At 41.1% G+C, this 22,518-nt stretch overlaps 1 protein-coding gene across 2 annotated transcripts in view; it reads left to right on the top strand.

Annotated features, from left to right (window-relative positions):
• usp24 (ubiquitin specific peptidase 24) overlaps positions 1–22,518 on the top strand; it is a 200,138-nt gene that overhangs the window by 10,770 nt on the left and 166,850 nt on the right. For both annotated transcript variants that reach the window (XM_078560934.1, XM_078560933.1), the window contains exons 2-4: positions 17,564–17,729; positions 18,580–18,647; positions 19,027–19,170. In XM_078560934.1, the coding sequence (XP_078417060.1) occupies positions 17,564–17,729; positions 18,580–18,647; positions 19,027–19,170 (378 nt within the window). The remainder of the gene's footprint in view (positions 1–17,563; positions 17,730–18,579; positions 18,648–19,026; positions 19,171–22,518) is intronic.

Genomic DNA, 22,518 nt, shown 5'->3' with positions numbered 1-22,518 from the left:
CCGAACATGCCGCTATACACTACCTGTATGCTTCTTGAATGCCCACTGGACTCCTGAACCCTTCGACTCAGCAGCAGCACTGGGTCAAATTTCTGGACCTTGGAGCCACTGCTTCCGGGAGCTGTAGCTGAGTCACTTGGAGACACTGGAGGAATCCTGGGGTATGAGCGAGCACATGGGATGGTGGCAACCACTGGTCAGACACCACTAATGGCCTTGTCTGACAATCAGTGGGACCAGGTGGAGATCACCTTCCCAACCAAGCCCACCTCTGGTTCTTGAGTTGAGGCCCCACAGACCTAGTATCTTAGCTTCTCCTTTCTGTACCCATGCCACACTCCCAGTAATTGGTGGAGAAAATAATTCCATTGGGTCCTAGAAGGTATGTTGAGGAGACAAGCCATATAAAAACTTGATCATAATATAATCGAGCCAAAGGTTTTTTGTATAATTGTGTGTGTAAATCTCAAATTCAACTCCGTGTATGTTAGATGCTGAATAATATGTATAAGTTGCCATTACAAAGGAGACTGTGTTTGAGAACAGGACAAGTTGTGTTGTATTAAAGGCATGTATCAGAATGCACTTTTAAATTGGATTTACCAATAATCCAAATAAAGTTTGTAAGTTCTCCATATGTTTTGGTTTGTACTTTATGCAAAGCATTACAACTAACGTGTTATGCAGAGGTAGAGTGTAAATTAGATATTGCAATATTTAATGTAGCAATTAAAATTCCTTATTTAAAGTGGCCATTAGTTTCTGCTGCTCCACTTTGCAGTAAACTAATTGCAAGGCAGCTGACAATGGGGGTTAATTAGGTTCAAATGCTGGTTTCTGTTGTGGATGGAATCTATATCCGATAGACTGAAAAGAGACATTACGAAACAAAACATGGAACTAAACGTGGGGCCTTTAACCAATCACTACTGAGTCCTACAGGAAATTATAATGAATGTAAATACAAGATAATATAAATTGGAAGAGGAATATGAATTATACACAATGAGGAAGTCATTTTGTAGGAAAAGTAATTGTGGACACATCAGAAATTGAATTGCTGCTGACATCTGGCTTTTCCAGGTCAAGACACCAAATCAAGGCTTATTTACAACTCCATGTGGACACTGATGGTACAGTGATTCTATTTTGCAGTTGGGCAGTGTCCTAATTTCTATTGCATTGGGCCAGCCCCACTGGAATAAACAAAGTGCATCATCTCAATTGGCAGACGCTGGAATTTAAGGGAACCTTTCCCTCCTCTTCCCACCCTCTCACCCCAAAAAGATGATTTATAACCACCACAATAAAACATGATCAAACCTGAATGGTTAAAAAAAAGTTGTCACAGAAGACGCCCAGTGAGTCAGTCTACACCATGTTGGTATGCAAATGTCACTAGGGCTCAAAACAAGTAGCCAGAGGAATTCCACCCATCAATCTTGCATATCCTAGACCAATTAAAATGAGGTAAGACTAAAATTCTTTAGATCTGCTCTACAACTGGAAATGTGGCAGAGCAGGAAACCCAAATTTGCCTGTGACTTTGTCCATGATTGTGCTCGACTATTGTGACCAGCTGATAAAACCATCACGCAGTCAAACCTGTAGGAATCCACACAACCAGAGATTGGAAACCCAATGTTTTGTGAAGCCATTTGTAAATATACATTCTAGCGCTTGTGTGGGCTCTAATATCTGTTGTGAGAGGGTAGATGAAATCTATTAATGTTAGGAAACTATAGTACATTCACTGGGGAAAGTGGTGTTTGTGCTGTTAAAGCAGCCTTTATTTAAAATTTCAGGCTAGTGTTTGTACTTTAACAGACACTTGTCAGTGAATTATAAATTCTGCAGTCCATTTAGAGATGTGATGCTGTTGCTTGCAGGAATATTTTAAGCTTGACCTAATCCTGTCCTTGCTGCTTATAAATACATTTTCTTGCACAGTGATTTCAGCTCATTTGATCTTGAGAAACTGATGTACATGCGGGCTAATGGAGCGTTGTAATTCCTTATTAGTTACATAGAACTTATAGCACGGAAACAGGGCATTTGACCCAACTGGTCTATGATGGTGTTTATGGTCTACACGAGCCACCTTCTACTCCCCGCCCCCCCCCCCCCCCCCCACCCCCCACTTCAACTAACGCTATCAGCATATTCTTCTGGTCCTTTCTCCCTCATGTGCTTTTCTAACTTCCCCTTAAGTGCATTTAGCTTCCGCTGTAGATGAAGAACTGTCTCCTGAATTTCCTATTGGATTTATTGGAAACGATCTTGTATTTGTGGGCCCTAGTTTTGGACTCCCTCATAAGTAGGAAAATCTTCTGTATGCCTGCCTATCAAACCTGTTGCGAAAATGGCTAATTTCATGTTTCATATGTTTTAGGAATATCATTTTTAAGCTGCAGATTGAAGTGTTAAATGCAAGATAAATGGAAAAAAACTGAGTTTGAGAAGTTGGCCAGCACCCCTAAGATAATTGTCATTCAAAGGATGGTCCAGGAGTTAGAGGTGTGAAAATAATAAACAATAGATGGTCTTCTCATAGCTTCAGAATGGAACCCAGTAGGATTGCTGTTGTCGCCATTAGAGCTATTAATTATTAATCTAATTTTCCCAGATCAAAAAAGGTTTTGGAAGCAATAGGTAAACAAGGGAAGGTCTTAAGTTATCCACATACTTTTCCAATCGAAGGAGAGTTCGGGAATTGAAGTTAATTAGTTGAAATCTCTTCTGGGACATCCCAGGTCTGCCATGTTGCTGTGGGGCTAGATTGCAGGGAAAAATAGTCTTTTGTTTCAGGTCCATCTGTATGTTTTCTCACAGAAACAGTTAGTTAGCTTGGGAGTAGCTTTGAAACAGGCAGTTTAAGTCCAGAGTTGGAACAGCTTGGAAACAGGCAGAGAGAGCAAACTGCCTGGAGCAGTAGACCACTAAGCAAGAAGGCAGTGAAACTCATGCTTGAGCTGGGGTGTCCACAATCTTGAGGTGCTTAAGGAGAGTTAGAGCATTAACTGACTGAATGCTAGTAGACCGACCCCAAGAAAATTCATACCTTGGAGAAAAGCTAGAATGCTGAGGAGCATCAGCGTGAATTCCTGAGAGCTGTGGCACACCTAGGTTGGGTCTCCGGAGAAGTAAAGTAAACCCCAAGATCCTGTAAAATATGGTGGAACTCTTGGGTGGAAATGAAAATAGAATCGGGAGTGTCTTGGCTTTAAAAATCTAAGTGTTTATACTTGGTTTGTTTAATTCTTGTAAATGTTTTTTTGTTTAAAACATAAAATCTTGTGGCATGATTCTTTCAGTTAATAACTGGGAGTTTGAATTTCTTTTGAAAAGTTAATGGTCTCCCTTAAGACCATAATCACTTCCACAATTTGAAAGATCTCTCGGTCACCTCTTAACTTTCCCCTTTCTAGTGAATAGAGCCTGAGTTTGTTGATCCTTTCCTGACTGGTATCATCCATGCAAATCTCTTTTCCACATTCTCCACTGTCTCTAATCCTTTTTATAATATGGAGAGACCAGCAAAGTACATGGTACTCCAATTACAAACTAACCACTAACCCAGGGTCACAGAAAATTTTACATAATTCTCTCTACTCTTTTTGTTCTGTCCCTCTAGAAATGAAACCCGGTGCTTGGTTTGGTTTTGTTTAAAGGCCTTATTAACCTGCATTGCTACTTTGTGGTAGCTTATCTGTTCTCCTGGATACTTTTGCTCCTGATCCAATTGGACTCACTTTCCAAGCAGTGTGTGTCCTCCTTATTCTACCTTCCTAAATGGAATATCTCACACTTAAGTATTTTGAAATTAATTTGCCAATTACATGCCCATTCTGCACATTTATTAATATCTTACTGTATATTGCTACAGTCATTTGACAATATTATCCATGTCCCCAAGATAAATATTGTCTGCTAATTTTGAAATTGTACTTCTGATTCTGAATTTAAGTCCTTTGTTCCTGTAAAACAAATTCATGGGCCACCCAAAACAAACTTGGGACACAGCTAAGGATAAACACTTTTCTGTCATTACTCCTTGGCATTCCTAGTCTAAATTAATGCTACAATTTTGTCCAATGCGGCCGATCTGTATCTATCTCTCTCCTCCCTCTGCTAAGGACTAAGTGGCTCTGGATAAATGGTGGAGATCTTACATTCCACTAAATAGTATTGGCAGTAATTTAAGAATTTAAAAAGTTTTGATTTCTACCAGAGCTTCCTGTCTGGTGATTTTGACCTTATGAAGATCCTCCCTCCGAATGCTCTTTGATGTGTTAAAATCAGCTTGATGGCCTCGTTTCAACAGCATTTTAAAAGGAGCTATATTCACTTGGCATTAATGAAAGATTTAATTATGGTGTAATTCTTTGCCAGTAACCCTCCAATTTAAAATTGATCCAATTACTAACTGTCTAGTCAAACCAATTAACCTGAAATCCATTTTGTTGGAGCAGAACAATTCAAGCAAACACTTTTTTTTTAAATAAGAAAATTTCTTCCTTCTCCAAAGGAGAATATACTCTGGAATTGTTTATGATCCAAGTATCTCTTGGAGCCACTTAATCTGTTCAGAGATAAAACAATATAATTGTCTTTTAATGTCCAGTTGTGTGCGCGCTTGTGTGTATATGTATATAAGGGAGAAGTCCTATCTTTCAAAGGGTTTCACTTATAACCATGCAGCCTCAGTTCTACTCACATTCACTCTAAACACCACAGTTTGGCCACTGTGTGTATATATACATATACACATATGTCTCAATTTTCCAAAGGTTTCTGAATTATTTGCTGTAAATTTGTACAAGTTACATAACTTGATATATGTACACAAATGCAAAAAACTTATTTAATTCAAAGCATCAACTTCATATTGTGCTCAGACTGCAGGGTTGAAAGTGTAAGATTGAAATGGACCTCATCTGGCAATTGGCCAGTTGTTGGCATTCTAAGCACTTGCTACCACTGCAATGACATTAATAGGCCAAAAGATTACTAGCAACATATATAGTAACCATCTATTTTTATCTTTCCAGTAAATAGCCACAATGTAAATAGAAAGCATCAGTTCTACCTTTGGAATTGGGTTTACGCACAAGGATTTGGTAGCTGGGCATGAAACCTCTGATTAACAACTCCTATCAAAATTGATGTGCGAAACCTGTGTTGACAGCAGCAATTCAAAAGTTTGTCTAGAATACCATCTTATACATGAGATATTTGATGGCACACACTACAAAATATAGTGGGATACCACTTTCCTCTCTTCCTTTTCCTCTCTTTTTTTCAGTTACCTGCCCCACTAACATCAGAGATTGTTGAGCAGATGAGTTTTTTTTGTATTGTGATAGAAGTGCTGAAGAGAGAGTTGACCTGTACTATTCTGGTGGACAAGTCTGAGGAGGCCGAGTTTGAGTTCATTCTCAGGATGTGTGTGTTGTTTGCAAGGCTGGGATTTATTGTCCATTCCTTGTTGCCATGAGAAGGCGGTGGTTTGCTGCTTTATTGAACTACTATAGTCTGTATGGTGAAGGTGCCCCCATAGTGCTGTTAGGTAGGGAGTCCCAAGATTTTGACCTAGCGACAGGAAAAGTAATATATGTCCAAGTCATATTGGAGGGGGCCTTTCAGGTCATCATGTTCCAATGCACAAACTGACCTTGTTCTTCGAGATGGCGCAGGTTGTGGGTTTGAGAAGTGCAGTTGAAGAAGCCTGAGTGAGTTGCTGCAGTGTGTTCTGTAGATAGTACACACTGCAGGCACATTGCGCCAGTGGTGGAGGGAGTGAACGTTTTAGTTAGTGGCAGAATTGCCGATCAAGTGCATCGCTTTGTCACAGATTACATTGAACTTGATTGCCACTGCATCCATCCAGGCAAGAGGAGAGTATTCCATCACACAGTTGACTTGTGCCTTTTGGGTGATAGAGAAGCACTGAGGAATCAAGAGGTAATTTGTGCAGAATGGAAGTGTAGGAATTTCTGGAAGAATAAAAAAAAGTCTATCTAGTTTGCCTTGTACTATCTGATGTAATCATGTCACATGATGTAATAATCGGTCTACAACTGACCGAGGTATTAGGTGAGCAAACCCCCAATGGTGGAAAGGATTGAGAACAATAGCCTAAAAGTCATCTGTCCTGACAAACAATGCTATTTGCCTTGTCTCAAATAACCCAAGTACCGTATCCCTAAAAAATTGAGAAAAACCTATCTAATTTCCATTTGAATGAATCAATACTATCTGCTTCCACCATCCCCTTAGGAAACCCAACTTTCAATCTTCTGTAGTAGTCACAGCACATTTGTGGTTGGTCCAGTTGAATTTCTGCTCAATGGATGTTGACTATGAAGCACTTGGCAAATGTAATGCTTTTGAATGTTGAGCAAGTGGTTAGGCTAATTCTTATTAGGGATTGTCATTGCCTGGCACATGCGTTGTGCAAATGTTATTTGCCACTTATAAACCCAAACTTGAATGTTGTCCACTTCCTGCATGTAAGCATGGACTGCTTCGTTCTTTGAGGAATAGTGAATGGAACTAAACTAGAATACTTAAGATTTAATGACGGAACCTTTCTTAGAGCAGTGGGTAAGGTAGATGAAAGCAAGCATAATTTGATGTTTAGGCCATTTGTATTAATCCAACATTTCTAAAACTTATCTGAATTTATTTTATTGTGAGGCATACACAAAGCTTCACCGGGCTTTTTATAAACCACACACTTTCCAAGCCCCCTCATGATGCTTTGGTTATGCATTCTGCTATCATCATCCAGACCTTGTGAACTTGCAATTCTTTTATAAATACATTCCAGATAACCACTTGTTGAAGTTGGACGTTGTTGGAGCATGCACTTGATTATACATGGGCTCAGCTCTTGACCATAGCATCACAACACATTATTTTGCTCTTGTTCTTAATCCATGGGGTTAATTTCTGCTGTTTACACTCTAAAACGCCACCCTGTTTACAAGAAATACACTATTAAACAGCATGGGATGCTTACAAATTGTCTTTCATTTGTACTAATTGGTTCCTGAAGATTTATAAGCGCAGTGTTTGAGAATTGTAATGTTTTATTTAGGCATGATAGTTGAATTCATACACCTTTCAACCGTGATCACTTTAATCCTTTTAAAAACTGCTTAAAATTCCTGCACCTAAGTATGACGATGGTCTTTTAGTTTATTTGAATTATTTAAATTCAGACATAGTATAGAATATTTGATTGAGCAATTTTAAATTTAAATGCTAGAATTGAAGGGCATAAACAAATTGATTCAAACAAACAAGGGAATTGAGGAAAGAAATTCCCCATGAAGTAACTAGCTGATGCTGTAAAATGTGTATAAATGGTCATTTTTTCCCCCCTTTCCCTGAAAAATGTGCTGACGCTTTGAAGACAATTTCTCAATACTAAAATGCAAAACAGCTGTCATGGAAAGTGGATATTATGTGGGAATTAGTGTTCCATTTGGATTTATCTCAAAGGTGTTATTGATTAGCGTCATGGTTCTTCATTTAGTTTTTGCATTGTAGGAACAAAAATTTGTCCAATGCATTAAATTTTAAGCACGGAGTTTCAAATTCCCTCACTGTTTCATTCATTCAGTATTAGAAATCTTATAGAAAATTTGTCATTCCATTCTTCTTTCTTTCTTAACTATACTTATAGAGGAAGGAGTTTATTCTATTATAAAGGTCATCTGTTTAGACCATGAGCCATCAGCTCATAACATAGACTTCACTAAGGATGCATAAAACACCAGAGTCAGAAAAGAGAGGCTGCAAGAGGAGGTTTCAAGGAGTTTATGTAATGAGACTGTGGAGGGATTTGAAAACTATGTATTAAATTTAATGCATTGGGTGCAGGGATGTAGAGCAACAAAACTGGAAATAATGGATCATTGGGACTTACTTTGAAAAGGATATATGCAGCTAAGTTCTGTTCGAGTTTATGGAGGCTGAAGTATGGGAGCCAAGCTAAGAGGATATTGAGCAGTCAAAATCTAGAGGTGATAATAGCATGGCTGTGTTTCAATGGGAGAGGGGCTGAGATAGGCTGAGGAAAATGTTGCCTGAGTCTTTGTGGGAGAAAGTTTTGGATGTAGCTATGATGCAAAATTTGTGCACTGTTGTTTAGCTTGAACCAAATACTGCTGTGGAGTTTGTAGTAGGGGGGAGGCTTTTGGATCCTCAGTTGGAGAAAGTTTTGACTCATGCCAATGTGAGGCATAGCCTAACAGCTTGGAGATAAGTCATTGGGTTGAGGGATGAGGTGGAAAAGAGGAGCTGGGTGTCATTAGCCTACATATGGAAGCAAGATCCAAACCTGTGATTGATAGCACAGTGGGATAGTATATAGAGTCTCTCGAATGATATGAGGAATAAGAGTTTATGAGAATGAAAAAGACTCACAATGAGGACTTGCTTAATTTATGCCTCACTACATCAATCCCAAGTGGTTTGAGATGACCTTCGTAAGCATTCTGGAGTGGAATTGGGACATTAAAGTTGTTTTAATTCTTTTGTGTCAAGGTTTTCCAACTTGTGCAGCAGTGTACATCTGAAGCTTCTTGCGCTAATGCAAGCGTGGCAGTATATTGGCAGCCAATAATCAAATTCTTTTTGTCTTATACTAATTTGATTAGTGCTAAGCAGATGCTGGAAATATTCAGCAACCCAGGCAGCATCTGTGGAGAAAGAAAGAAGAAATAAAATCCTGTATTTATTTAGTGCCTTTCACAACCTCTGGACGTCCAAAATAACTTTACACTTCAAAAGTACTTAGTTGGCTGCAGTCACTGTTGTAATGTACGAAACGTGGACCCTAATTTGTACACAGTAATCTCCCATGATGATCAATAAAATAATGACCAGAAAATCTGTGTTTAGGTATTAAATACCTGGGCACAAATGTTGATTAGGGCATCAGGGAGAACTTCCCTGTTCTTCAAAATAGTGCCATAGATTCTTTTACATTGGACTGTAACTTCTGAGCTCCAGGGCAGAGGATCTGGGGGTACCCCAAAGATGCAGGGGGTGGATCAACCCCTCACCCCTCCCAGAAGTTCCCAGGTAAGGTTTGCACAGCAATTGCTTGTGGAACGCAAACTTCCCAGGGGTAATTGCCCTGCACTGGGACCATCCGAAAATGCAACTTAAGTCGCAAACTTCGGATGGTCCTGAGTGCATTACATCAATAGTTACCCAGAAGAAGTTAGAAGAATTAAAACCACTTCTAACTTCTGGGTAATTGCTGTACAAACCAAACCACTATGGAATTCTTCCCCCAGCCCTCCCCCATCGAACTACCCCTACCCACCCTCACCCTAAAATGCCCAACTCCCGACTCTCACCACCGCCCCGCCAAGACCCAAGCCCCTCAAAATCCTACCCGCTTACCTTACACGCTTCCCTTCTGCCTGGCTTGTCGAAGACCTTTAAACCTGGCTGAACGTTTAAACTTTTCTGCTCTATGGCAGCTAGTGCTGTTTTTTTTTAAAAAGTGAGTGTGGCCTCCTTCCCTCCAATGCAACAGCACTCAACTAAAGAATTCAGAGTCCGCTGCACTGCACAGCTCTTGCCCGGCCTGAGTCAGAAGGTCGGGCAAAGCAGGATTGAGAAAATTTAAATGTAAGAAAGTAGGAGCAGAATGGCAATCTGACTCTGCCACCTGGCAGAAGTCCAGGCTCAATGATCTAATGTCTCATCCAAAAGACAGCACCTCCAACAGTGCAGCCCTCCCTCAGTACTGCACTGGTGTGTCAGCCTGGATTTTGTGACCTAAAATGGGACTTAAATTCACAACCTTTTGAATCTAAGGCAAGGATGCTGCCTCAACTGCTGAAAAATAACTGCTAATGTTCCTAATTGACTGCATCTGTTTATATCTTATAGCTGGAACACTATCTAGCCATCCCTACCATTAGAGGAAAGTACTCTTCAGAAATCTTTCTAAAAATACAATCAATATAATTAATTGTGGTGAAGTACAGCATGCCATTTGCTTTTTTAATTGAAACCGTTTTCGAATTGCTTGGGGAATTTTATTTTAAAAATGTGTAATTTAAAGACCATAGCCTTGAATTTTTGGAAATGGTATAACTAACACACAACCAACATCAATTTCATTTTTAGCAGATAATGGACGTGCAAGTTTCAAAAGACTTTCCATACTCAAAAATTAATCTGCTCAGTTTCATTTCAGTGATGTGTGCCAGTTGTTATGCCATTTATGCCAGTCAGTGAGCTGTGCTGAAATTTCCTGAGAATCTCATTAGCGCACAGGTTAAAAACTGAGACAAGTGACCATCGTGTGTAGTACTGGGCCCAATATGCATACAAGTTGCAATCGTGCAAGTTTTTCCAAATCATTCTAGTTCAGTAAAGATGTATTCAAAGATACAGAAAATACATTATTAGGACAAACTTTTAACATAATTTACATAAATAAAAATCGGAATAATACATCAGAAATCTGACTGGTCCCTGTTTTGCTTAAAGTTTTAGATGTAAATCTGCATCCTATTCAGAACTGATGTAAATTCAGAAAAATCTGAAGTGGGGATGAAGAGGAGACTACGATGTTAGTAAGAAGCAGAGTTTGTCGATTGTGCAGAATGGCATAAAGGCTTTAGGAAAACGGACACAAGTCATTTGCTCCAGAATTTTTTGACCTTTTGCTTAAAATTAGCATTAAGCCACATTTACCTTTGTCGCAGTGCAAGTTTTTAGGGCACATTGGGCCAATATGTTGACTTGGAGATTTCTTCTTCTTTAACATATAACCAGAGAATGTTACAATCCAAGCAGACTATTCAACCCATCAAGCTGGTGCTGGTATCTTTCTCCACTTGAGCCACCAATCTAATCTTGTTTCACTTCAAGGCTATTCCCCTTTCCAAGCAACTTCAAAAGAACTTTGTGGCGAAGCATTCCCATTCCAGTCTGCTTCTGTGTACAGGATTTTTTTTCTATCTTTGAATTCTTTCTCTGATTATCTTAAATTTATGCTCACTTTTCCATCATGAACATTCGCTATTTTGTAGACCATCAAGTCACTTCTAACTTTCTTAGTTCTGGTGGAAAAACAATCCTTATCTCGATTTTCTGTTCATATCAATAATCATTCCTGGTAACATTCTAATCAACCTGTGCTGTTTTTATCTTTCCTATAACGAGTGCTCAAAACTGCACATGATGTTAAGACATTGCACAAGTTCAACATTATCTTCTTGCTTTTATATACTGAACATCCAATTTAAAACTAAGGATTTAGTTTTCCTTTCTTTTCTGACCTGATCTATTTGTGCTGTAACCTCTTGGTGATCTTTTTGGCTGCATGTCAAGATCCCTCTGTTCACCCCATTTAAAGTCTTACTATTTAAAGTGTATTTTATCATCTTCCAAAATAAGATCGGCCATGATCTTATTGAATGGTGGAGCAGGCTCGAGGGGCCAAGTGGCCTACTCCAGTTCCCAATTTGTATGTGTTTATGTGTGTACTTCACTTTTTACGTTAAACTACATCTACCACCCATCCTTCCACCTATCCTCTCATCGTGCTAGGCTATCCATCTCCTTCTGAAGTTTTTCACAATCCTCATCATGATTTGCTATACCTCCTTACAATTCCTAAATCCAAATATGTACACAGTAAGGAAGAGCAACCCCACACATGCACTTGTGTAACACTCCTCACTGCATCTTTCCAGTCCAAAGCCTCCTTTTACCGCCTCCCTTTGCCTTCTTCCATTTAACCTTCTTCCTGGCCATGTGCTTACATTTTCAATTTTTAGAGCCGTATATCATATATCTTTGACACATGTCTTAATTTAATAATGTGTTAAATAATTTTATGAATTTATATAAACCACATTTATTTATCCTGCCTGTTTTCAAAGAGTTCTATAAGGATGGGCGAACACCACCTGGATCTTAGAAATCCATGCTGAATGACTCTGATTAACACTCTGCTTCCATCAACCTTTCAGGCAGTGCATTCCAGATCACAACTACTTGACACACTCAATTTTTCCATGTCTTGTTTCTGGATCATTTGCCAAGTGCCTTAAATCTGTGGCCTCTGGTTACTGATCCCGCTACCACTGGGACCAGTTTTCTCTTTACTCATTCTATCAATGATTTTGCATATCTTTTAAATCTTTCAACCTTCTCTGCTCTGAGGAGAGCAACCTCAGCTTCTCTAGTCTGTACATCTAACTGAAGTCTTGCATGCCTGGTAACATTCTAGGAAATCTCCGCTATTCCTCCTCTCCAAGGCCTTGAAACCTTTCCTAAAGCATTTCCAGAATTGGACACAGTAATGCTGGTGAACATTTATTACAAATTCTGGACATATTTTCCTCCCCCTCGACACTAAGGTAATTTTTTTTTTGACTCTGGTGGAAGCACAGAATTGAGAACCACTAACAAGTCATCAGGATGCATGATTTGTGGCACTCCAGATTTTATATCATCTAAAATCAATAATTTAAAAATGGAGATCTCTGCATATTGAGTGCAATGATTTCTCTAGATACTTCTGTTAAGCAAGGATCAATGTTGGCTTTGGAGTGTGGAAAAATTCACCCTAATGTGCAAGGCAAGAAATTTGACTATAGACCCACATTGTGTGGTCAGCATCAAAGTGATGGAATTATAAATTTTACAGAGCAAAATAAGGATTGGGGAATATGCTAGAAGCTGAAATATCATGAGCTTATCAAAAAATTGTTAAAAACCTTTAGAATTTTTATCATAATTAAGAAATTTGACATTCCGCAAATACGTAGCTAGTTTTTAGGGCCAGAGAGGTTGTTCAGTAATAATTATGAACTTAGTATGCCATTAAAGACCCAGTTACATCTCATTCAAGAAGGTGTAACTTCTCAGGTTTTTATCAGCAAAACCAGTGGCATAAAAGTCACTTCATGTGATTTCTTTAGATCTCCATCTGTGGGAACTTTGCACCCTTCGGAGAAAGAGTACCATTAGCAACAACTTCAAGATTTCTGTGTTTAACTGTACATGTGTGGATATCAGGAATCTGTCAGTTTCACAGTTGTAATGACGGCAAATGCTGATGGTTTACTGTCATTACAACTGCAAAATTTTAGCCTATGTTTTTCCAGAGCAATATAGGCTTGAGATTGAGGAGCACCATAGAGCCATGAGATTTCTGTCATGGCTTATGGGGCTTCCCACTTCTGCTTTCAGAACTATTTTGGTACAATTGATTTGTATTAATAGGAGGAATGTGGGGAAGAGGAGGAGGCTACATGACAAATGTCTTGTATAGTGGTGTATTCAAATATGGGTGGTGGCCCGTACACTGCTCAAGCAATCCAGCTAATCCATACAACTCCGTTTTCTTGGTGCTTAAAATTATTCATATACTTTGCCTGAATTATGTGGACCTGGAGATTTTGAAAGGATGTTGCCTCACTTGATAAATCCCACATCAGACTACCAGATCTATCTGTATCAGCAAATGGAGATCTACTCAAATGAATGGAAGCAAGGAATCAAACTTTATATGTGGCTTCTGAGGATTGTTGGCACTCACCTATGTATCCCACAGAATGGAAAAGGTTGGGCAGTTCCTTGACGCAGTGCCTGACTTCCTTTGGTTGAGATGTTGGGCTGTTTGCTTATATATGGAAGTTGAACTTCCAGAAAAGACTGAAATCCATTTAATTCGCCTGTAGACATCCATATAGTAGTATTGGTCTTGTATGTGTGCCCTGTAATTGGTGCTACAACTCCCATATGCAGTTGCAAGCCCTTTGCATCAGATCTTGGCTGAATATTGATTTTTGACATTTAAAGCTTTAATCTAGTTCTTGCTGCTGATGATTAACTTTGAAAGTTGTGTAACGAATGGATCAGATATAGCAATCTTAGCTTAATTTATCTGGTTAATTTGAGTCTCCACAGTGTAGATTAGATACGGTTGTGATTTACAGGGGTGACACTTAAAGTAATGACTTCCTCAAAATTGAAAGTACAATGGAATTTGGGAGCAATCCAAAAAGTGTACTTTTATTGGATATGTACAAGTATTCCAAGTTTTAATGCAGGCTTTCAGACAGAAGAGGCACAACTGGAGCTGGTAAAATAGGCTTGAGTGAAGATGCACATGCGCATCAGAGCAATTTTCAAATTGAATCTTGAGGCATTGGAATTGTGTGGTTGGTGTTTTTTTTGCACAATTATGAAATTGTGCATATTTAGAGCAAAAGTCATCGATTCTTGATTTGAATGAATCACATATTTTAAACCCTTGAAGTGGCAGGCTCACATTGACCTTCACTCTATTCCACTCCACTAATGCACTGTTTTCCTTTTCTGACCTTTATTGCACTGTTTTCCTTTTCTGACCTTTATTGCACTGTTTTCCTTTTCTGACCTTTATTGTTGCGTGTGTGTGTGTGTGTGTGTGTGTGTGTGTGTGTGTGTGCAAACACCCTTCTCATTGTGTTTGGTGTTACTGCTGCCTCATTTGGCTTAGACTACATTCCTTGTAATTGAGGAAATTGCCTAACCATGGTTGTTACTGAGTGGTGCTCCAGGTGGTCCCCTGTTCGGTGGCTGACTAATCCAGTGTGTATGGAGATTGAAGTACAAAAAAAGAGGAACACTGTTAAGCATGATGGGTTAACTTAACCTGTCTTTCTAACTATTCAGCTAATCCTGAGAGCGGCATCGTCCGCCTGCATTGGCGGCGGGCGTCCTGGTGGGTGTGAGCGGACAATATGGCAGGAAGGTCAAAAATTGGTTTCGTGCCGTCGTGAAACCAATTTGCAACCGTCCGCTCCATTCGTCAGTGGTGGGCTGCGTTTCTCACCGTCAGATGCCGTGAACTTCGTTGTAATACATCCGCAAATCATTATAAGCTCAGCTCGCCAGAATCATCCTCCCACATCAAATTTACCGCCCGCGTCGGCAGGTAAACATGCCCGTGCAGAACGTGTCCTGACACGTGTGACCTGCAGAATTCGGGACTTAGCACCAGGGCCTTGCTCACTCTGCGGACATCTAAGGAGTAGAAGGTACTGGAGCCTGACAGCAACAGGACCCTGGAGGAACATCCATTGCATGCTGGGTGGATTCTCATGGATATGGCTCCGCAGCGAAACAACTCATGGAAGGTGGAACATTACTGTTGAGGGTCTGCTTCAGGACGCAGTATCCTTGCCATGGTCTGCTGTAGATGATTGTCAAGGGGGTAGAGAGGAAGGTCCAGCTGTGAGTGGGAGAGGCAGATGTACCAGGTGCATGAGAGGGGAAAGTCTAGGTTTCACTGGAAGAGAAAGGTATGTCGGGGGGGTTACGAAGGTGGGGAGGAGGGGAGTGAAGGTGTCTGGAGAGCGGGGGTGGGGAGGGTGGTGAGAGGTTGGAAGAAGGGAGGCTGGCGCATACAGCAACTGGGGAGGAAGGCGTAGGGGGAGGGGTGTCAGAGTGTAGGGGGGTAGGGTTGTGCAGGGAGCTGTGCAGGTCACCATGGAAGGGCGGGGTCTGTGGAGTCAATGACTGCCTCCTGGGGAGCAAAATGAGGGTGGGCGTGGTAGGAAGGAATGGTGAGAAAGAGAGAAAGTAGAGTGAATCGGTAGGGTGGGAGGGTCGGGGTGCGAGGGTATCAGTAGAAGGGACAGTGAGGGCCGTTGGGGACTCTGAGGCAGGCATGGACCCTGGGGGTGGGAAGGAGGAGGCCAGGAGGTTAATGTGAATGGGGCTGGGATTTTCATGAAGGTAGGGAACATGCACTTTTATTTGGACATTCCTGAAAGAAAAGGGTTGTGGCTGGTAGGTGACAGTGGGGAGGTGGAAGGTGATGCCAGTGGAGGGGGGGGGTGGCGGCGTCAACAGTGATGGGGGAAAGGGCATGGGTGACTGGGGAGAGGAAAGGATGGGGGGAGCTGAAGAAGAATGTTGAACACACCATGCTTGCAAATCTGAAAGAGAAAAGAGACCCGTGGTGGGCGGGAACAGGTGCTGCATGGTAGTGTGATCAGTAGGTGGGTGGAGATGCAGGTCAGCTCAGATGGACAACTGAAAGGGAACCCCAGTAGGCAGCATTGAAAATGCTTGGGACACAGATGAGCGTGATGGGGGAAGGATTCACGTGTGGGAGAGTGCTTGCATGAGGCTCTGAAAAGCCCTGCCACACGCACATTTCTCCTTCCAGAATCACTCGTGGCCTGGTTACGTGCAGCTGAACTGTAGTGGGGCGGGCGGATGCAGGGGGAGGACTCGCAAGGCCTGTAAATGAAGCTGAAAGACACCATTGCACATTATTCAGGGAAAGTGAATATAATCAGATAATAAAGTGACAAAATGTGTTTACCCGTGCACCAACTGTGATCAGAATTTAACTTTTCTAGGCCTAACACTCCAGGTGCTGCCCTGACATCTGCAGCAGGGGTGGAGACACCCTGTGCGATGGTTGTCCCTGCTGCCCCTGATGACTTCGGCATGGGTCCTCTGGGGAGCCGAGGCCTTGGGGGCCCCAGCTTGCTTTGGCTGTCTTCTTATGGGCCAGCTGCTTCCTCTGCGGTGATAGAGGACAAGTTTGAGGGGGTCACAGGCAAAGGGGACTTGGAGGGAGCGGACAGCCCCTGAGATTCCTGAGTGGATTACCCAGGGGTGTCCAGCTGCAGCTCCTCCTCCTTTCAGGTACCTGAGGGCCCCAGCCTGACTCCTTGAGGGGAAGGAGCACCTGGAGGGATGTCGAGGTGCCCTCTTTCCCCCTCGCGTTGCCACTGTGGTGGAGTGCAGGCCTGCGTGCATCTCCATGTCCTGCTGGAACAAGGTCTTTATGGTGTCTGTCATCCTTCCCATGGAGACATCCATACATGCACATGTGGGCACCACTTCTTCAGAGAGCAGGCGGACGCACTTGGACTCGCGTGCCACTCTGTTGAGAGCTTCCAACAGGTCTGCGTGATTTTCCGCTGCCTTCTGCTGACTCTCCACGATGAATTGGAAGGCCAAATCCAGAGGCTCATCACCTGACTCAGACCTCACCGATGCCTCTCCCTGGCAGCCCCCCGGGTGCCAGGGAGCTAGGCTGAACTTGGCTCCTCCTATTGTGGATACATGTCTATGTGGTGACCACCAGATTGTGAACCTGAGCCTGCTCTAGATCTAGGTCCCACCGAGGTGTGTCTCTCTGCGCTGGTTGAGGGTGTGGGTAAGTGCTGTGACGGGTCTTCCAGGCTGCTTATTTCCAGCTCTTCAATGGAGGAGCTGCCCTCTTGGCTGGAGGTGAGGACCTAGATATAGCTGAGAGACTGGCTGGCTGAGAGTGTCATTCGCTTGGCAGAGCTCCCTGTGCACCAAAATAGAGATGCTTTTATTAATTATTTATAATGGAACTAAGGATTAATTTGTTCTTTAATAGTAAATATTTATATAGTGAGCTTAGGGGCAGAGGAGAACATTTTTACAGTTTTGATGGTAATACTAGGAAGAAGGAAAAATGAGAAAATGATCAACTGTAATAGTTAATTTGTGTTAATTTAGATTTCTTTTGTTGCAGAGGAGCAATGATGAGAATGGAAACTGCTCAGGGAGCATTGAATTTCCCACCACAAATCTTTATGAATTGGAAAGTCGAGTGTTTACTGATCACTGGTCGATTCCTTACAAACGTGAAGAGTCATTGGGCAAGTGCCTGATAGCATCCACGTGCCTAGCACGGCTTGGTAAGTACTGCAAGGATTCAAGGAGCCAAGTTACAGCAGCTTGTCTGCTTCCCTATATGTGAGACCAGAAATAATTTGTTTACTAGCACAGACCATATATGGAGAATGAGAATTGGGGAAATAGGGCAGAAAAGGCATTTTCTGCTTGTGGTATCAACCAATAGACAGGTAACCTTCATGTTAGAGAAAGCTGATCAGATTGTGAATTAAAAACACATAGTTATGTAATGGAGAGTCTCTCCTGCACACCCCTATGGCAGACTGGCCATTTTGCAGAGACTGGGGATGAGGGGTGGTGGGTATAGCGAGACTCTTGGTTGTTGTCAGGAGTAACTTAGTCTTTAAAGTAGGAAAACGTCCATAACTTGCAAGACTAAGTATCCTTTGTGCTTTCTTGATTGTCTTGTCAACTTGCCCTGCCCATCCATATAAATAAGTCACTTGCTGAGGTATCAGGGTAACCCCAGATAACCTTGTTTTTATGTGGGAGTGAAATGCCTTGTTTCCAAGCATTTAATTTAGTTGGGACATGAAAGTACCCTTGCCAAAAAATATCAGAAGTTGAATCACCCTGATGTTATCTGTGCATTTGACTAATTACAGAGTGAAAGAGGTCTAGGAGCAGGCCAATTACCTGGTGACAGAAATGGGACATGGTTGAGAAAATTGTTATATTTAGTATCTGAGAATCTGTCCTTTACTTTTCATGCAATGGTACATGAGTTAGATTTTAAAGCAGTCAGGCAGGTGAGAAACCCTCACATTTGTCCCCATTAGACTGACCAACTTTGGCTACCAGAAGTTTTTGTTATCCCTGCCTTTCTCTGACTTCTATGTCTGATCACTGCAGGTCTTGCTGATGCTGATGAAAATTGCAAACGATTTACAGATCGATGTATGCCAGAAGCTTTTAAAAAGGTAAGGTAAAAGAAGCAACTTAGGCACTCAGATAATCAGCATAAAACAAGTTTTGTCTGCATCCCAACTTGTAGGATTGAACTATGCTTTGTACTCTGATCTTTTCCAAATACTTTGTAAGAATGTTTTCAGGGTGAGGGGGAGATGCTGATCTGGTAGTGCGTCATTTTGTGTGTTACGAGTATTGCATCACTTCAATGATATAAAACTGGAGAAAATTGTGAGCATGTACATGAAAGTCTTAAACTTATCAAATTATTATTTCAGCTGCTGAATAGACTGCTAAATGTATTATTTGACTTGTCACTGAATTTTGTTATTGCATTCAACAGCTAAACCTGCAGGGAATGTAAATTATTTTTGCTTGGTCTTTTCTCAGTTACTAACATCAAATGCTGTCCATAAATGGGGTACTGAAATCCATGAGGGCATCTACAACATGGTGATGCTTTTAGTAGATCTGGTTGCAGAGCGAATCAAACAGGACCCAATTCCCATCGGCCTTATGGGAGTGCTCACCATGGTATGTAGACAATTGTAGCATCCATAAATATAGACATCTTGATTTTCTGTAGGTTGCTCCGGCTTCGTTCAGTACAGTTGGCTAAACCATAAAAGATTGAGGAATTTCAAGTGCAAATTGCACCACTAATTAAGCTTCTGAATCTTTTGTGTAAAAATGTAACACCAGAAACACAAAACTGGCCACATGAAGACACTAATAGACATGTTTGAGACATCTTTTGTCGAAGCTTTTCATCTTGCATTCATCAGGGCAATTTGCAAGAATACCAAATGTAAAGGGAACAACAATTTATACAATATGAGAAGAGTGTGCTGATTGGTTGGCAAGTGGACTTTTGTAGAGGCGTTGCCATGGAGAATGCACCAGTTGATGGTGACTGACAGTTAACTGTCGAGCATTGTTTGAAATTTAAACCAGGTAGCTTGACTCTGATCATGGTATTGTCCTGAGGAATGAACCAGTGAATGACTGTCACTTATTTTGGGATTCTTACAGTCCCACACGCTATAAGATTGGTCTTATTGGCAACCTTGTAAATAGGGCCCAGGCCATTTGTTCACCATACAAGCTTAATGCTGAAATGGGGTATACCAAAGGCATCCTGCAGGATAATGGCTGCCCTGATCAGATCATTTTGTGCTGAAGATCACGCAAACTCATGAATGGGCCCAAGGCCGTCACTTTCAGCCCTGAAAAGTGTCCATCCTACCTCAGATTACCGTGGAAGGGCAAGGTATCTAAAAAATTTCAGCAACAGGTGAAGCTAGCTGTTTCACGCTGCTACTATGCAATAGCAACACGAGTGGCGTTTGCCACTAACAGGATGCTGCCGTCAAGCCAAAAAGACGTTCTGCTTGCCACACAAATGAGTAATGTGGTATATGAATTTCAGTTCCAGTGTGATACTAGGTATGTAGACCGTACTTCCCAAAGACTGATGGAACGTATTGAACAGCATGTCCCTTCCATTGTTCACAATGGGCAAGGTACAGACCATACCCAACCAGCCCATACTTACAAAACACAGTGTCCAACTTTAGATGTGATTCTGTGATTGGACGACGTTTGCCAAATAACCCTCAATATGCTAAGAATTACGCTGACAACCAATTTAAGATTGTCAATCGGGCTCTGTGTGGTGCATTTGCATGTACTGGAAGCTACATAAAATAATTCACAGGGTCTTGTTCTTTGCAGACAGAAAGAACATAGCCACACATTGCGCCTGTTTCAGCTAAACAAAATAAGTCACGGCCATTGGCTGACTCATTCCTAAGAGCATGCCTTGACCAATCGGAGTCAAGCTGCCTGGTCTGTATTTTAAACAATGTTTAAACAATGCTTGGCAGTTAACTGTCAGTCACTGGTGCATTCTCCTTGCCAATTAGAGTCCACTTGCCAACCAATCAGCACACTCTTCTTGTATAGTATAAATTGTTGTTCCCTTTACATTTGGTATTCTTGCGAATTGTCCTGATGAGTGCAAGATGGAAAGCTTCAACAAAAAATGTCTCTCTTTTTAACAATGCTCAAATCCTGTACAACCAAATGACTATTACTAAGAAACTAATTACCTTTTATCAGTGTAATTGGTTCTATGTTTTTGGAGTCACTTTTAGTTGTTTAAAATTGGGTTAAACACAAGTGGTAGACTAGACACTGACTAACCCATTCTCAGTTGCATTAATATCACTACATCATTTTACCATTCTTAAATATATCAAGGAATTTGGTTATTTGCGAGAATGGATTTTTAAAAATATTTTGGGGAATATTGTGTTATTCTGTAAAGAAGGCTGGGTATTTGTGTGCGTGGTGTGTGATTTAATTAAGCTGGACAAGAGGTTGATAGGAGTTGGGCTGTTTGGGTATTTGGAAACATGAAAAGGTTAAAGGTGTTAAGTTTGAGGTACAAGTAAATAGGTTAGACCCAACATTTGCATTTTAGTTAAGTTAGGAGGTTGTTGAATTTCAAAGAAGAATCAGAGGTAGAAAGGAAAATGTTTACATCTTGCAAGTGTCCATAGGTAAATAGTAGGGACATTATATTTTTATTGACTCCAAAGCAAAGACACAAGATCGTATATTTGGAAGGATTTGAGTTTCAAAGGAGTGTGAGAACAATGGGATGAATGGGGAAAATGTATAGTAGAGTTACTGTGGATAGCTGTTGAGGTAGAGAGAGCTAGAGGTAGCTATTAAGTTGGATGGCTGTCGAGCTGTTAAGCTGGGGATGGCTAGAGATAACTGGAGCTGTTGAAAAGTTTTGGGCTGCAGCAAGTAGTTTGATTCTGAAGTGAATTCCATAGCAAAGTGGAAGAGAGTACAGGTCATGTGGTACACCTTTATTGAAGCTACAGCAGTCTGCCTTGTGTGATATTACTGGATTCCATATTTAAATATCTATTAGGGAGCATTACCTTGAAAGTGTTACTTATGGATTTGACCAAGTAGAGTGTTTTGGGAATGTTTTGTAAGACTAACCATAATTCTGTAACTGTAACCTTGTGTGCTTAAGTTTTCTTTTTTTCTGTTAAAACTTTTAATTTTTAAAAACCCAAAAGTGTTACTGGACCTCTTAACTGCTGAGATTGGTATGTCATCTTCTCGTATTAGAGTACAAAAAAAAAGTTGTGGCCCGTAAGCCATGTTTCCCTTTGGTTTGCGCAGCAATTAACACCGGCTGTGGTCATAGCATTAATGCAAACATGTTTTCTTTTAAAAATTACGTTCTGAAGAGCACTGTCCAATTATGCTGGTTCATGGAAGATTTTGCATTTGACAATATCCGGATGTGTTTGAGTGGAAACTTGAACCATAACTTCACTTTGGAAACCTAGCACAATTTGTGTACAAATTGATGATTGCACCTAAAGCAGAATCCCTGGCCCTGATGTATTATGTTATGACCTAGTACTTTTTAGGCCATCAGAACTTATTTGCAGGTTGCTAAAATAGTTTAAAAGGCAAATGGGTCCTCAGCTTTCTAAGTGGAGGCATGGAGAGCAAAAACAAAGATGTAATGGTGAGCCTTTATAAAACTCTGGTTCAGCCTCAACTGGGTTATTGTGTCCAATTCTGGGCAGCAGTCTTTCTGAAGAATTCGTAGGCTTTAAAGAGAGGCTGCAGAAAATATTTAAGAATGGTTCTGGGAATGAGGGGCTTCAGATACATGGATAGATTGGAGAAGCTGGGGTTGTTTTTCTTAGAGAAGAGAAGGTTGAGAGGAGATTTGAAAGAGGTGCTCAAAGTCATGAGGGATCGAGAGTGAGTAGATGGGCAGAAACTTCCCGTTGGCAGAAGGGCCAAGAACCAGAGGACACTATTTAAGGTGATTGGCCAAAG

Source organism: Cetorhinus maximus, chromosome 17 (genome assembly GCF_964194155.1).
Source record: "Cetorhinus maximus chromosome 17, sCetMax3.hap1.1, whole genome shotgun sequence".
Classification (NCBI taxonomy): Eukaryota; Metazoa; Chordata; class Chondrichthyes; order Lamniformes; family Cetorhinidae; genus Cetorhinus; species Cetorhinus maximus.
This window is presented reverse-complemented; position numbering and strand designations above follow the sequence as displayed.